Consider the following 17,368-nt stretch of genomic DNA (forward strand, 5'->3'; position numbering starts at 1 on the left):
CGTTTAGCTTCCCTATATTGCTTTAGAACAACTACACCATTTACCAAAAGGCAGTAAATGTGTAAATTTTTTTGAGACAGAGTTTTACTCTTGTTGTGCAGGCTGGAGTGCAATGGCACAAGCTCAGCCCACCACAACCTCCGCCTCCCAAGTTCAAGCAATTCTCCTGCCTCAGCCTCCCAAGCAGCTGGGATTACAGGCATGGACCACCATGCCCGGCTAATTTTCTATTTTTTGTAGAGACAGAGTTTCTCCATGTTAGTCAGGCTGTTCTTGAACTCCCGACCTCAGGTGATCCACCCACCTTGGCCTCCGAAAGTACTGGGATTATAAGCGTGAGTCACCAACCCTGGTCGAGTAAATGTATAATCTTTTAGAAGCAGCTATTATGTAAATAAGATACTTTAAAATTAATGTCATACTTTTTACTCATACACCCATTAATAGAGCTCAGTATTTACTGTCCATACAATACTTTCCATAACCCACATCAAACATACAAAAAGAAGCTATCCCAAATAACTTCCTTTCTTTTCAATTAAATTCCTTCTCAAGGGACAAAATTTGGGGGAAAAAAAAATCTCAAGTTTGTGAAAACTAGATTACTTACCAGTAACTTGAGTTATCCTATTGGGTCTTTTCCCTCACAGATCCACCTCTCTTGCCCTTCTGTCCAGCATGAGAATCTTCCTGATGGGCATCCACTGGAACTGAGGGGGCATGCAGTACAGACGTATATGTAAGAAAGTTTGGGGGAGGGGATTTGGGAGATGCTAGAGACATGCTTCAGTGCACTTGCTTACCTTCCTGAAATTGGAAATTTCAACGGTTCCTTGGTCTTCGAGGCACTCACAATAACTTCAAACAATGTGGATCTGTGGAGATTACCCAATAGGAGAACTCCAGTTACTGGTAAGTGATCCAGCTTTTTCTTCTCTATCAGAATAAGAAGATTATTTCATTTTATTTGATATTATAATTACATGTAGAACTACAGGGGAAAGCGTAAATTCACTAGATAACTATATATGCATATATCAAAGTAAATATGGAAACAATTTGCTAAATATGTCAGGGGAAACTTCTGACATTATCAGAAACATAAGGAAAAGAAAATCATTAGAATGGTTTCATTTTAAAACATCTACTATAATGGCTGCTATATTTTAATATACAAAAATATCAGCCACCAGGCTATTTCATTTTGCTAGAACAATATCATTATATTTTATATTAGTACAAGAATAGTTGGTCAAAATCTATCATTTCTTAACTAGCCACTGTCATTAACATTCACTAGATTTTTGGTATGGAAGCCACCACGGTGGACTAACAATATGTTAGAATTCAGATAAAATGCATCGATACAATTCCCATTTTATCACTCAAGTCTTAACCAGGCCAGGCGTGGTGGCTCATGCCTGTAATCCCAGCACTTTGGGAGGCTGAGGCAAGAAGATCACCTGAGATCCGGAGTTCGAGACCAACCTGTCCAATATGGCAAAACCTCATCTGTACTGAAAATACTAAAATTAGATGGACAGGGTGGTGCACGACTGTCATCCCAGCTACTCGGGTGGCTGAGGCACGAGAACTGCTTGAACCTGGGAAGCAGAGGTTGCAGTGAGCGGAGATCGTGCCACTTCACTTTAGCCTGGATGACAGAGCGAGACTCTGTCTCAAAAAAAAAAGAAAAGAAAAAAGAAAGTCGTCCGGGCGCCGTGGCTCATGCCTGTAATCCCAGCACTTTTGGAGGCCAAGGCAGATGGATCACCTGAGGTTGGGAGTTCGAGACCAGCCTCACCAACATGGTAAAACCCCATCTCTGCTAGAAATACAAAAAGCAGCCAGGCGTGGTGGCATGCGCCTGTAATCCCAGCTACTCGGAAGGCTGAGGCAGAAGAATTGCTTGAACTCAGGACGTGGAGGTTGCAACGAGCCAAGTCATGTCATTGCACTCCAGCCTGGGCAACAGAGGGAGACTCTGTCTCCAAAAAAAAGAAAAGAAAAAAGAAAAAAAAAAAAAGTCAGCCAGACACGGTGGCTCGCACCTGTGATCCCAGCACTTTGGGAGGCCAAGGCGGGCGGATCACCTGAGGTTAGGAGTTCGAGACTAGCCTGACTAACATGGTGAAACCCCATCTCTACTAAAAATACAAAAATTAGCCGGGCGTAGTGGCAGGTGCCTAAAATCCCAGCTACTCAGGAGGCTGAGGCAGAAGAATAGCTTGAACCCAGGAGGCAGAGGTTGCAATGAGCCAAGATCGTGCTTGGGAAACACAGCAAGATTTCATCTCAAAAAAAAAAAGTCTTTAACCATGTGTCACCTATTAACACACCAACCACAAACACATAAACGTATGCCAGTCATTGATATTAATAATGTTAATTTTAAACACTTGTACAAAAGAAATATAGCAAATTTTTAAATAAACTTTTAAAATAATTGCCTAAAAATGGCCGACATTGATATAAAAACTATTTCTAGTCAAAAGAAAAAAATTCCTCCAAAAGAAATTTCTTCAAGCTCACATGAAGATATTATATTACCTTTAACTGAATACATATTAATCAATATATATTCATCATATTCATTTTAATGTGCCACAGCAGTGATGACTTCTAACACTAGTAACTACACTAGCAGGTACTAGATACAGATATATTTTAATAACCTTTACAATCATGCTTCTAAATAATCACCTCCTTCCTTCAAGAAACTTACGATTTCATGATTCTTCATTCTATGGAAACAAAGAAAGTGTACAGCTTTTCCTTTAAGAATAGTCTGGTAACTAACCACTGAATAAACGAAAGAAAACAAACAAACAAAAAAAAAGGGATAAAATGGTCTGTAAAATCATTCTACAAAATCAAATTCAAAATGTAATTCTAACAAAAATCTTGTATTTCAATCCTGTTATGAGGTCATATTTGTATTTGTTAGGGTTGACAACACACCTGTCAAGATTGTCAAGATCTGTGCTAGATTCTTACTTAAATTTAAGATACAAATTGCCTTGGGTAAATGCAAGCATTTTTCTATAAATTTGAATTAAGTATAACAGTAATAAATTCATTCACTTTTAAATGACCCATTCAAACAGGGGTACTACACAGACCTCCATTTCTAATTGGAATAAATATCAGAAAAGGGTCATCTAAGTCTAGACTCCTAGTCACTGGAGTAAGTACATAGCACAAAGGTCTTATATGTTTATAGTGATAAAACAGATCAAGGAGCAATAATGCAAATATTTTATCCTAATGGTATAAGCTAATATAAAAGATGTCATTAAGAGGCTTGGCACTGTGGCTCACGCCTGTAATCCCAGCACTCTGGGAGTCCAAGGCGGGCCTTTCTTTCACTGTCCAGACATCTTGCTTTGGGGTGAACAAGGTGTCACGTTCTGAGCCTATAGAAAAGACAAGCCCACATAGCAATAAACTGATGTCTCTGGCCAACAGCCAGATGCCTGAGGCCTGACAACAGACCTGTGAGTTAATGTGGAAGCAGGTGTTCTAAGGTCTGCTGACAACCACATGAGTGAACTTGCAAATGGATCTTTCCTCAGTTGAGCCCTAAGATGACTGCAGGCTTCTGAGAGAAAAGGTGGGAAAAAGAACAAAATTCTATTATATTATTTAAATTAATCTTACCAGATTTTGAAGCCTTACATTACTTTTCAAGTCAATTCTTAATAGCCATCTCTAAAGTGAGTAATTTCTGTATAAAACTGATTTTATAAAACAATAACAAATTTTTCTAACATCACAAATTTCAATTGTCTCAAGCCAACTTGAGTGGCTCCAAATGTCTCATTTTCCTTCCTTAGGGAAAGTCATCCTTTTTTATTTCCATTGAATAAATAACTTTTTAAAATAGAAATTCCTCTTTTACATTTCAACATATTCATGCAAATCGTTCTGCTTTAATATAGTTAATTTCATTATCATTTTAAAAGTACATATAAAACCATAAGTACTGAAATGCCATACCTTAAAAAGTCTTCATTGTGTGTATATTAATGACCTTTTTATGGAAACATAAAAGTATTAGTAACAGTAAGGAAGAAACTCATTTTCTTTTATCTAATCTCAAAATATTAATGCCCCATTATCTTTCACCTAACTAGAAGAATAGCCCAATTAGTCTTTCTATTTATACATTACTGCAGGCTGCCAGTCTATTCTCCTTACAGAAGCCACAGAGCATTTCTGCACTTAAATTCATTAAACGGCTTCTCGTTACACTTCCAATAAAATCTCAATGTCACATCATTTACGACTAAATTGTGATCTGGCATTTTACTCAGTTGTTCACCTTCATCTGATGCCACTCACCCTCTGCCTCACTATGCACTAGTCTTTGCTCAAGGTAAAACAAACTAACCAAAGGGCTTCCAACTTGCTGTTAACCATAACTCTTTCACAAATACCTCCTCTTATCCCTTTTTTTGAGATAGGGTTTGGCTTTTGCCCAGGCTGGAGTGCAGTGGCACAATCTCAGCTCACTGCAACCTCCCCTTATTGGGCTCAAGCCATTCTCTTAACTCAGCCTTCCAAGTAGCTGGGAAACCAGGCGCATGCTACCATGCCCGGCTAATTTTTGTACTTTTTGTAGAGACAGGGTTTTGCCACGTTGCCCAGGCTGGTCTCGAACTCCTGAGCTCAAGTGATCCAATGGCCTCAGCCTCCCAAAGTGCTGGGATTACAGGTGTGAGCCGCCATGCCCAGCCTCCTCTTATCCATCTGCTGATTAAATGCCACCCACTCACAGAAGCCTCTCCTCTTCACCTATTTCAAGTAATTCCTGTCATTGCCACAGTTTGCAATGATTTTTTCTTTTTGTATTTTTTGTTTGCAACTTAAATTCCATGAGGGCTGGCCGGGCACAGTAGCTCACGCCTGTAATTCCAGCACTTTGGGAGGCTGAGGCGGGTGGATCACTTGAGGTCGAGAGTTCGAGACCAGCCTGGCCAACATGGTAAAACCCCTTCCCTACTAAAAATACAAAAATTAACCAGGTGTGGTGGCTGGCGCCTGCAGTCCCAGCTACTCAGGAAGCTGAGGCAGGAGAATCGTTTGAACCTGGGAGGCAGAGGTTGCAGTGAGCTGAGATGGCACCAATGCACTGCAGCCTGGGCAACAGAGCATGACTCCTCCATCTTAAATAAATAAATTAAATTAATAAATAAACAAATTTCATGAGGGTAAGGATGTGTCTTGTTCTCCTTTGTAACTCCATTACCTAGCCCAACACCTGCCTCAAAATAGCATTTTAATGTTTAATGGTTAATTAAAATATTTGTGAAATTCAAAAGCCACTCACTGATTTTTAGTTCTAGAGTCTTTCTAGACTCTATAGACTCTAGAATAAGAAAGAGTATTCCTTTCTTATTTTGCCTATGTTCTAAATAACTTTGCTATTCAGCACTTCTAAAACCTGAATCTTTAGGCATTGTAAATCATATGAAATCCACTGTAGGCTGGGTGCAATGGCTAACACCTGTAATTCCAGCATTTTGGGAGGCTGAGGTGGGAGGATCGCAAGAGCCCAGGAGTTCGAGACCAGCCTAGGTAACATAGTGAGACCTCATATCTATAAAAAATTGAAATAAAAAAAGAAAAAAAAATCCACTGTACTTCACAGATAGCTGTTACTTTATAGAACAAATGAAGTTTTAAAAGAAGTTCTATGATTTGCTTGGTTAACCAATCATTAAAGAGTGCTATGATTCATTCCTCCTAAAAACAGAAAATAAGGGTTTCTTGAAACTACACATATTCCCTCACAATTAAGTATGCAATCTCCCAGGAGTTTTCAAAGCTACCATACAGTGGCCGGGCGCAGTGGCTCACACCGGTAATCCTAGCACTTTGGGAGGCTGAGGCGGGCGGATCACCTGAGGTCAGGAGTTCAAGACAGCCTGGCCAACATGGCGAAACCCTGTCTCTACTAAAAACACCTAAAAAAAATTAGCCAGGCATGGTGGCGCCTGTAGTCCTAACTACTTCGGAGGCTGAAGCAGGAGAATCACTTGAAACCAGGAGGCAGAGGCTGCAGTGAGCCAAGATTGCGCCACTGCACTCCAGCAGCCTAGGCTACAGAGTGAGATTCCCTCTCAAAAAATAAATAAAGTTACTGTACATTTACTTACCACTTAAATTCTTGACACCAAGAAGGACCCAATGTTTTGGGATTTTTGTTGTTGTTAATTCTATCACATTTTGCAGCTATAATCTAAAGTGATCGTTAGAGGCATAGACTTAAAGATATTACTAGATAATTATACCCTCAGGAAACAAAGTTAGTTACTAACATAATTTTACTCATCTTCCTATCTACCAATAATTAACCTCCTTTATTTAGCCTATAAATATAAATCAGAATTATTGTAACATGAAAAGCTGAGGACAAGCACTATGCAGAATTATTATCTTGTTACAACTTAAAAATACAAATCTAAATGCCAGACTTACTAAAACAAATATTACATGGAACTTGAGAGAAAAATTAAGATTCTGTCTGATGAAAGTAAAAGCCACTGGACGTGGCTAAACACGCCCCCGTCTTTTTGAAAATATCCTCTTCCTTCTGTTTCTGTATTGTTACACTCTCCCGGGTTTCTTACTCCCTATTAATTTTCTTTTCCTTCTCCATTTCTTTCTTCTTCTTTGTGGGATGCTCTTCTCCTACCACTGTAAAAAAATAAAGATGTTCCTCAAAAGTCTCTCCTAGGTCTCTTTTCTCATGGTATGCAATCTATTCCCTCCCTCATCTGTCTTACCCGCTCCTACAGCTTCAACTCAAATCATGTGTACTAATGACTATCAAATATGTATTTACAGCCCTTTCCTCCTTCCTAAGCCTTACCCAACATATCCAAACTGCTTCACAGATCTTCCCTCTCAGATTTTCCCCCAGGCACCCCAAATTCAACCAATCTATAGGTAAACTATTACCTTCCCCTAAACCTGTCTTCCTATTTGCTATCTCAGCGAGAACACACACCACTCACTCAACTGCTTAAGCCAGAATCCTGACATTCATCCTTGATACCTCCCCTTCACTACAACCCAACTTCCTCCCTCCCACAACCATATCCAATCAACCATCAAGTCCTACAGATCTCTCCTAAACACATCTATACATTCATTTCTCTCTCCTATCTGGCATTCCCCTTGTTCAGGACATTAGTGCCTCTTGCCTAGACTATTAAAATGGCTGCCACTAAATGGTTTCTCTGCCTCTAGTTAAGATTCAGCAAGTAAGCAAGCATGACACAAGAGAGAATAAAATCTATCGGCTGTGGTTTCCATCATGCATTATATTGACGGTAAAAGAAAACATTTTTAAAACTGCTGATAATTGAACATGCAGGTAGCTCAGACTGACGTAAGTTCTTCTATCCAGTAAAATAGGTATAATTAAACATATTCCAACTAACTCACAAAATTATGAAATTACATAAATATTCCTTAAAAAAACAAGAAGTGGAAAGCAGTTTAAAGCAGCAACAGAATCAGATATATAGCAAAGGGCCTTTCGCAGTTCATTTAAGTATTATCAGTACCTACACAAGGCATTGTGATAGGCATTGAGAATTTTTAAAATATTATTACAATTATCCTTATTATTAACTAAGAAATGTGCTAAATTCATTTCATCACTTATATTTAATTACGACCAAAAAACCACATGAATATGAATGTCAAGGAGGGGATTTAAACTGAAATGTGATAATGGACCAATGGTATGGCCCTCAGGAAGGAAAGAAACGAATACAAAATATTTTCAATACACTGTGTAAATACATCATCACTTTTAGCATAGAATGCTTTAAGAGTAATTGAGAGGACATTCATTCTGACCTAGAGACAAGGGAATGCTTAGCCTTCAGAGATGAAGCCTGAATGATCATAAAGACCATGAAATTGTGGAGGATGGGGAAGTGGAGGGCCGAAGAAACAGCATAATATATAAAAGGGCACAGTGGCCTAAAACAGACCACGACCATGCTCAGACAATCCCAACCCTGAAAACAGATGTATTCTTTAACTATGGAAAACAGTAAAAAAAATTCTGCTTTTACCTGCTTAATTCTTAAGTCTATATATACTGCTTACTCCTATTACACTACCAGAGTACTTTCTCGACGTTAAAACTTACTGGTAAGGTCCAAATTTTTATGTGACAGTCTACATCAGGCCACTAGGAAACACACACACACACACAGATGATTATCAATCTCATCAAGGCTTAGGTATTTCATGGTATTTCAGATTACTGCAGTTATAAAGCTGGGTGCACACAATTACCAATCACAGTGATATGCATTTATACATTTCCCTTTTTGACTTACGAATATGGTTTGTCTGCTTTTAACTGTTGTATCTGCATGACTGTTAGTATATCTGAGTATCTATGCTTGCAAAAATGTTATTGCCTATTTTACTGCATAAAATGGCCTATGAATTTTTCTGTTTTTATCTGTTTCTCAAATAAATCCCCTTTTTAAAATCTATGTGTCTTTTAAAAAATGTATTATTTTTTCCAGTATACATTTTTGGGATTTTGACCTTTTAGGATTGTGATTTGGGGGATTTTAGACTTTAAGGATGTTGATTTTTCAGGATTTCAACATTTGAGATTATGGCATTCAGGACCGTATCTTTTGGGATTATGGTTGTCTCCCAAAATAATCTTATTAAATGTTATCAAAATGTATTATTTGATAGCATTATGAATTTAACAAATGTTTCATCTGTAAGTTATAGTGCTCATTACTAATTTACTCAGTTGATTATGCAGCTCTGAGTCTTACTAATTTTGGTCCTTAAACAGAACAAATGTGTCTAAGAAGATGAGTGGGGGGAGAAAAAGAAAGATATAGGGAAGGAGGGAAAGAGAAAGGGCTTTCAAGAAAGAAAGCTTCAAATCTCTCCCGCCACCCTACAAAACTCACTAATAGCTCTTCTTTTTGAAATGTGAGGGTAGGTAGTCCAGTCACAATTAACTTAGCCTGAGATGAACAGAATTTGAGTGGTAAAACAGGGCAGTGATTTTCCACAAAAAATGTTTTGCAAAACACATAAAATAAAAATTAAGAGAAATCCTAATAAAATATATAATAGTATAAATGATCTGGATGAAGTGAAGTGGGCAACCACAGAGCCCCACTTGCTTGCTCCCACTGAGACAATTCCATGAAACCACAGGGATCCAATCAACACAATTTGAAACCACTGGGCCCTCCTGAGAGAAAGTCAGGTCTCTTTTACCCCAAAAAGCTTGTTACTTGATTCTAACAGGCAAACCTCTCTCCTCTTTACCCTCTTATTTCCTGAAGCTTTCTCTTTCACAGGAGGCTTCCCAAAGATGTCCTTCGATGAGCTGTATGGTTGAAGGAATGTACAGCTGTGTACAGATATTGGGAGCAGCGGTAAGAGATAGGAGGTATAACAGAAAAAGCATTTTTGGACATGAGAGTTCATTAAGCTCATTCAGAGAAGTATCTGCTGAATAGACTAGGGGGACTAGGGATATAGACACAGAGAGATGCCCACATACCCACATTCCTGTACACATATGCATGCCCAGGCACATGCCTATACATACAACCCTGCCTGCACACACACATGCACACACAAAAACGTGAGAGAAAAGCTCTTTGGAAAAAGCAGCTCGAAGTGGGATGAATACCTCAGACCCCTGTCCACCTATCTTATCTGGAAAAAAAAGAGCAGTGTTTCTCAAACTTCAATGTGCATATAAATAACCTAAAGATCCTATTAAAGTGCAGGTTCTGATGCAGTAAGTCCTCAGTGAGGCCTGAGATTGTACATTTCTAACAAGCTCCCAGGTGATGCTAACGCCACTGGTCTGTGGACCACACTTCGATAGCAAACTCCTACATAACAGCACATCTCCACATGATCTATATTAAAATTGAAAAACAAAGTTCCCTGGTAAAAATAAGACTCAGAACTGCTCAATTAAACAAGACAAAACAAACTGGAGCCTTCTCAGAGACTGGAGGACTTCTCAGAGACTTAGAGGACCAAGATGAGGTGAGAATGGTCATGAGAGGGCCCTAAAATGGTAAAAAGTCTACTTTTTTCCCATTCTTCCAATGAGAGATACCTCAAGTTTCACTTTTAAATGTTAGTATCTACGCAAAACTACAGAGTGGAAACACAACATTTTAGAAGTAGCTAACTTCTGACTGGAATGATAATATGAAGATAATCATTACTATCTTCCTCCTTATACTTCCTTAAATCTTTAATGTATATATAATACTTCAACCATCATGAGAAAAAGAATTATTATCTTAAGGAAAAAATAAAACTCCATCCCCCCACACCCCCCATCACACACAGAATGATAATCTTTCTACCAAGTATGTTGGCCCTATATCTAACCTTGAAGGAAAGAGAAATAAGCAAAAAAACCTTTCATTCAACTAGTACAGTTTTACAAACCTCTTTATTAAAGACAAAGGAGTGAAAAGATCAACCAGTAATCACACAACCCAGGTTTCAATCTAGGCTCTAACATTAATTCGTTGACTAGCGGACCATCTTCCTCACCAGCCATACAGGGGACAGTTTGATGAGCAAATAGAAAGCTTTACATTAGCATTTAGAAAAATTACTTTATTCAGACTTACATAAAGCATAAAAGATATTCTAGTAAAGGAAGAACTGTTGGTGAAGTAAATAAAAATGAAGCAATCATAACATTTTAGAAGGTAGGCTAGAAATAAATATTAGTGCAGAGACTTTGGGCTCTAGGTGGACAAAAGATAAATAGCAAAAATGGATGAAACAAAGAAGAAAGAAGCCCAAAATCACTTTGCCTATTCCACGAATGCACCAAGAGCTTTACCTGTTGAGCAACTACCTCCCTGGCATAAAAATCACCTACTTGCTGCCATTCTGGGTTGACTGTCCCTAGTATATTCTATAAAAGTAAAGTGTAATGTTGTGCAAAGGAACCCTGACCAGACCATAAAACATGTAAAGATGAAATGGTTTAATTCATATGTCTAAAAATTGTCAGGGAGCTATACAAACTTTACATCATACACACACACCCAGTCATTCACACATTCACATATAATCAAAGTGATTATATTACTATCAGTGATTCTTAATATTTGTATCACAAATAAAAGAGAGAAATATACTTACTGGTATTTCTCCTGAGAAACACTATGGTATCAAAGAAGTGAGGATATACAGCAAAATAAAAGTTGTTATAAAAGACATAAAAATTAAGTTTGTTAACATTTGTACTTCAAAAATATTAGTAAATATAGGAAAAAAGACAGTCATTTTCTTCTTTATTCACCATACGATTAGCCTAGATTTTTGACATTTAGTTCTTGTTTTTAAGTTCTTATATTATTTATAAGTAGTAGGTCTAATGTTAGAAACTGTCAAGAGGTATACCACCAGATTTAGGTATAGGGAAAATAAGAAGAAGAAATCCTTAAGAAGTTACTTGCTAGCAAATTTAATTAAATACTACCACAGCAAGGTTATAACAAGGGACTGGAGGCTGGGCATGGTGGCTCACACCCGTAATCTCAATACTTTGGGAGGCTGAGGCAGGAGGGGGGCTTGAGGCAAAGTTTGAGAGCAGGATGGGCAACATAGCAACACCTCATCTCTACAAAAAATTTTTAAATTACCTGGGTGTGATGGAGCACGCCTGTAGTCCTAGCTACTTGGGAGGCTGAGGTTTGAGCCCAGGAGTTTGAAGTTACAGTAAGCTATGATCGTACCACTGCACTCTGGCCTTAAAAAAAAGACTCTGTCTCTTAAAAAAAATTTTTTTTAAGGGACTGGAAATTCAGATTTCTAAATCTCACACTGATCAACTATTGACCCAAGTCACAATACTTCTGGCCTGTTTTCTTATCTATCAAGAGGATGCGAGGCTAGAGCCATGAGTTCCAACAAATAGAAAAGACCTCAACCAGCAGATTGCTAAATATTATGTTATTCCCCAAGTTCCACAATTAAGAATCCTCCAAACTTAGCTGAAAATCCTGACAACAAGGTTTTGAAAACAATAGCAGTCTCAGTTCATTTCAAAAGTTTAATACAAGCCTCTCTACTCCCAATCTCTCAAGATCTTCCCTCTGAAGATGCCCTTATCCGTCTATCATTAAGGTTTCAAGTAATAAAAACTTGTCTGGCTCAGGATGTGACTAAACACTCCAGAAACACTTGAAAGGTTCCTTATAGCTCTAAACTTCTCAGTAATGAATGAAGTACATACAGAATCTTTTAAAACATGATTATAAATCACAGCTCATGTAACAAAAGGTACCGTTTTAACAACCATGAAAGCCAATAAACAAAAAACTGTAGGTGTTCAACAAATATTTGTTAAGTAATTATTCCAAGCTATAAAGATTTAAGGAAAACATACCTTAAAGAAAAAAAGACTAAGGTTTCACCAAATCCTTGAATGAAAGCTTGATATTCCACAGAATGATAATCTTTCTACCAAGTATGTTGGCCCTATATCTAACCTTGAAGGAAAGAGAAATAAGCAAAAAAACCTTTCATTCAACTAGTACAGTTTTACAAACCTCTTTATTAAAGACAAAGGAGTGAAAAGATCAACCAGTAATCACACAACCCAGGTTTCAATCTAGGCTCTAACATTAATTCGTTGACTAGCGGACCATCTTCCTCACCAGCCATACAGGGGACGGTTTGATGAGCAAATAGGATACAGAGGAAAGCACTCTCAATACAGTAAAGCACTTCACAAGTGCGCTTACATAAAAGGGCAGGATCGTTAAATTTATATATATTCAATACTTGAAAAATCATCCCAGGAATCATCTATATTGTAAATAAAATAATTTTATACTAGGGTTACATTATTAAGTTTAGTATATGTTTCATAAGTTATCTATTTTATTGGTTATATTGGCAATGATCGCCAGCATGATATTCAGGGTTTTTTTTTTTCTTTTCTTTCAAAAGCATTGTTGAGAAGATTAAATGGTTTTAATTCTCATTGTTGAGAAGATTAAATGGTAAAGCCATTATCACAGTGCCTGACACACAGTAAGTGCTCAGTAAATAGTGGCCATTACTGTTAAAGAATAAATGGTGGCTTGTAATTTATTGCTATCAAATTCTTTTTTTTTTTTTTTTTTTTGTTACCATTGGTAGTTTCTGGTGTTGGAAACTCAGTAAAAGCTGTGTCTTTCATTATCTGTCACTTGTGCAGTGCTTTACTGTGCTTAGAATGTTTTCCTATATATACTTTAATGTGCTCATCAAACAACCCTATGCAACTGGTGAGGAAGGTAGAAATCCAGTCACATAATTAATATTAAAGCCTAGATTGAAACCCGAGTTGTTTGACAGAGGTTCATAAAACTACCATAGTTGAGTGAAAGGTTTCTTTGCTTATTCCTCCTTCCTTCAAAGTTACATATAGAGCCAACATACTATGTAGGAAGTTTCAGTCTACTGAAATTTTACATCAATTATATAACTATCATCTTAAAAACAGCAGTTTCTTTAAAAAAAAAAAATACATACACACACACACATATACAAATGAATAGATAAAGAAAAGGCTTTACCCAGCAATGAAGTGCCAGCTGTTTCAAAGAACATAATTTGGCTGAAATTTCTTAGGGGAGACAGTAATCAAACTGGAAATTGGCCATGATGTTAAAGCACATTTTACCAAAAGTGCTTTATTTATATTTATTTATTTGTACAGACAGGGTCTCGCTATGTTGCCCAGGCTAGTCTTGAACTCCTAGGCTCAAGCAATCCTCCTGCCCCAGCCTGCGAAAGTGCTGGGATTACATCAGGTGTGAGCCACCTCACCCCACCAAAAGTGCTTTATTAATAATGCCACATGCGGCCATAAAAAAAGGTGAGTTCATGTCCTTTACAGGGACATGGATGAAACTGGAAACCATCATTCTCAGCAAATTAACACAGAAACAGAAAACCAAACACCAAATGTTCTTACTCATAAGTGGGAGTTGAACAATGAGAACACATGGACACAGGGAGGGGAACATCAAACGCTGGGGCCTGTCGGGGAGTGGGGGGCAAGAGGAGGCAGAGCATCAGGACAAACACCTAATGCATGCAAGGCTTAAAACCTAAATGATGGGTTGATAGGTGCAGCAAACTACCACAGCACATGTGTATCTATGTAACAAACCTGCACTTTCTGCACATGTATCCCAGATGTTAAAGTAAAATAAATAATAGCCACAACAATACCTGATTTCATATAAGCACAGGCTTCTCCAAAAACTAGAACTATGTTGGAAAATCCATTATCAACTCCTTGCATTTACTCACTAGCAAATATTACCTATCTTCTGTGCTAGAATTCAAACCCTTAAAGGCTAGAATTGGGTTTCATCCACAATTTTGTAGTCCTAGCATAATTCATTGCATGTTTCCCAGTAAGCATGCATTTATAATATATTTTAGTTTCTGATAGGCCCTTGATGTCTACCTTAACTACCTTAACTTTAAAAATCATTCAACAGAAAACTAACAATTTAGGTGAAGAATACAACATATTTATTTTATTATACTTTAGTTCTGGGATACATGCACAGAACCTGCAGGTCTGTTACACAGGTACACACGTGCTACAATGGTTTGCTGCACTCATCAACCTGTCATCTACATTAGGTAATTCTCCTAATGCTATCCCTCCTCTAGTCTCCCACCCCAGGACAGGCCCCAGTGTGTGATGTTCCCCTCCCTGTGTCCATGTGTTCTCATTGTTCAACTGCCACTTATGAGTGAGAATATGTGGTGTTTGGTTTTCTGATCCTGTGTTAGTTTGCTGAGAATGATGGTTCCAGTTTCATCTACGTCCTTGCAAAGGACATGAACTCATCCTTTTTATGGCTGCATAGTATTCCATGGTATATACATGCCATATTTTCTTTATCCAGTCTATCATTGATGAGCATTTGGGTTGGTTCCAAGTCTTTGCTTTTGTGAATAGTGCTGCAATAAACATACGTGTGCATGTGTCTTTATAGTAGAATGATTTATAATCCTTTAGGTATATACCCAGTAATGAGACTTCTGGGTCAAATGGTATTTCTGGTTCTAGATCCCTGAGGAATCACCACATTGTCTTCCACAATGGTTGAACTAATTTACACTCCCACCAACAGTATAAAAGCGTTCCTTTTTCTCCACATCCTCTCCAGCATCTGTTGTTTCCAGACTTTTTAATGATCGCCATTCTAACTGGCATGAGATAGTATCTCATTGTAGTTTGATGTGCATTTCTCTAATGACTAGTGATGAGTTTTTCATGTTTGTCGGCCACATAAATGTCTTCTTTTGAGAAGTGTCTATTTATATCCTTTGCCCAGTTTTTGATGGGGTTGTTTTTTTCTCGTAAATTTAACTTCTTTGTATATTCTGGCTATCAGATGGACAGATGGCAAAAAATTTTCTCCAATTCTATAGGTTGCCTGTTCACTCTGATGATAGTTTATTTTGCTGTACAGAAGCTGTTTAGTTCAATAAGATCTCATCTGTCAATTTTGGCTTTTTTTGCCATTGCTTTTGGTGTTTTAGTCATAAAGTCTTTGCCCATGTCTATGTCCTGAATGGTATTGCCTAGTTTTCTTCTAGGGTTTTTATGGTTTTAGGTCTTATGTTTAAGTCTTTAACCCATCTTGAGTTAATTTTGTCTAAGGTGTAAGGAAGGGATCCAGTTTCAGTTTTCTGTATATGGCTAGCCAGTTTACCCAATACCATTTATTAAATAGGGAATCCTTTCCCCAGTGTTTGTTTTTGTCAGGTTTGTCAAAGATCAGATGGTTGTAGATGGGTGGTGTTATTTCTGAGGCCTCTGTTCTGTTCCATTGGTCTGTATCTCTGTTTTGGTATCAGTACCATGCTGTTTTGGTTACTGTAGCCTTGAAGTATAGTTTGAAGTCAGGTAGCATGATGGCTCCAGCTTTGTTTTTTGTTTTGTTTTGTTTTGTTTTTCCATAGGATCGTCTTGGGTAAACAGGCTTTTTTTGGTTCCATATGAAATTTAAATTAGTTTTTTTTAATTCTGTGAAGAAAGTCAATGGTAGCTGGATGGGGATAGCACTGAATCTATAAATTACTTTGGGAAGTATGGCCATTTTCACAATATTGATTCTTCCTATCTACGAGCATGGAATGTTTTTCCACTTGTTTATGTCCTCTCTTATTTCCTTGAGCAGTGGTTTGTAGTTCTTCTTGAAGAGATCCTTCACATCCCTTGTAAGTTGTATTCCTAGATATTTTATTCTCCTTGTAGCAATGGAATATACAATATATTTCTTAATACGCTGTACACTTTCAAGACTTCATTGGTTTTAGTCAAGAAATACTTCATTTTTAGCTATATTATATAAATTTCAACAATCTGAAAAATAAGACCTAATAAGTGGCCACAAATGAGATCATAACAATAATATACAACTTGCCAAAGTTGTTCCTTAAAAATGCTAAGGTGTTCGTGTAGAATATCATCCTTGAAATAATGCTAAAACAGTTGGGTGCAGTGGCTCATGCTTGTAATCCCAACATTTTGGAGACCAAGGTGAGAGTATTGCTTTGGCCCAGGAGTTCGAAACCAGACTGGGCAACATACGGAGATACCCCCTCTTTACCAAAAATTTAAAAATTAACCAGACATAGTGGCACACTCCTATACTCCCAGCTACTTGGGAGGCTAAGGTGGGGGAACCACTTGAACCAGGGAGGTTAAGACTGCAGTAAGCTATATCCACACCACTGCACTCCACCGTGGGCAATAGAGTGAAACCCTGTCTCAGAAAATAAATAAATAAATAATGCTAAAACGATTTATACCTACAACTTAGAGACAAAAAAGTTTGATAATATTTTTACAAACATAATGTTCAAAATTATTGGAAAAGCAATGTCAGGTGTCAAATAGTAACAGTCAAATGTGCATAAACATTAATTGAAAACATTTAAATATCTACAATACTTCAGGTATTTTATTAGCTTCTAGGAATACCAAAGTGAATAAGACAGTCTCTGCCCTGTAAGGCAGGTAAGTGTCTAGACAATTGTACTACAATATAGTGATTCGCCAGGAATAATTACATACACATACAGCCATGCATCATTTAATGACAGGGATATGTTCTGAAAAATGCATCGTTAGGTGATTTCATCGTGGGAACATCACAGAATGTACTTATACAAACCCAGATGGTACAGCCTACTACATACCTAGGCTATATGGTAGAGCCTATTGCTCTGAGGTTACAAACCTGCACAGGATGTTACTATACAGAATGCTGCAGGTAATTGTAAC

The 17,368-nt window shown here is 37.6% G+C and overlaps 1 protein-coding gene across 9 annotated transcripts in view; it reads right to left on the minus strand.

Moving 5' to 3' along the window:
• The window catches only part of YAF2 (YY1 associated factor 2), a 78,600-nt gene that overhangs the window by 52,629 nt on the left and 8,603 nt on the right, over positions 1 to 17,368 (minus strand). For 2 of the 9 annotated variants that reach the window (XM_015151457.3, XM_077952491.1), the window contains exon 3: positions 804 to 875. In XM_015151457.3, the coding sequence (XP_015006943.1) occupies positions 804 to 875 (72 nt within the window). 9 annotated transcript variants of the gene reach the window in all.

Source organism: Macaca mulatta, chromosome 11 (genome assembly GCF_049350105.2).
Source record: "Macaca mulatta isolate MMU2019108-1 chromosome 11, T2T-MMU8v2.0, whole genome shotgun sequence".
Taxonomy (NCBI): domain Eukaryota; kingdom Metazoa; phylum Chordata; class Mammalia; order Primates; family Cercopithecidae; genus Macaca; species Macaca mulatta.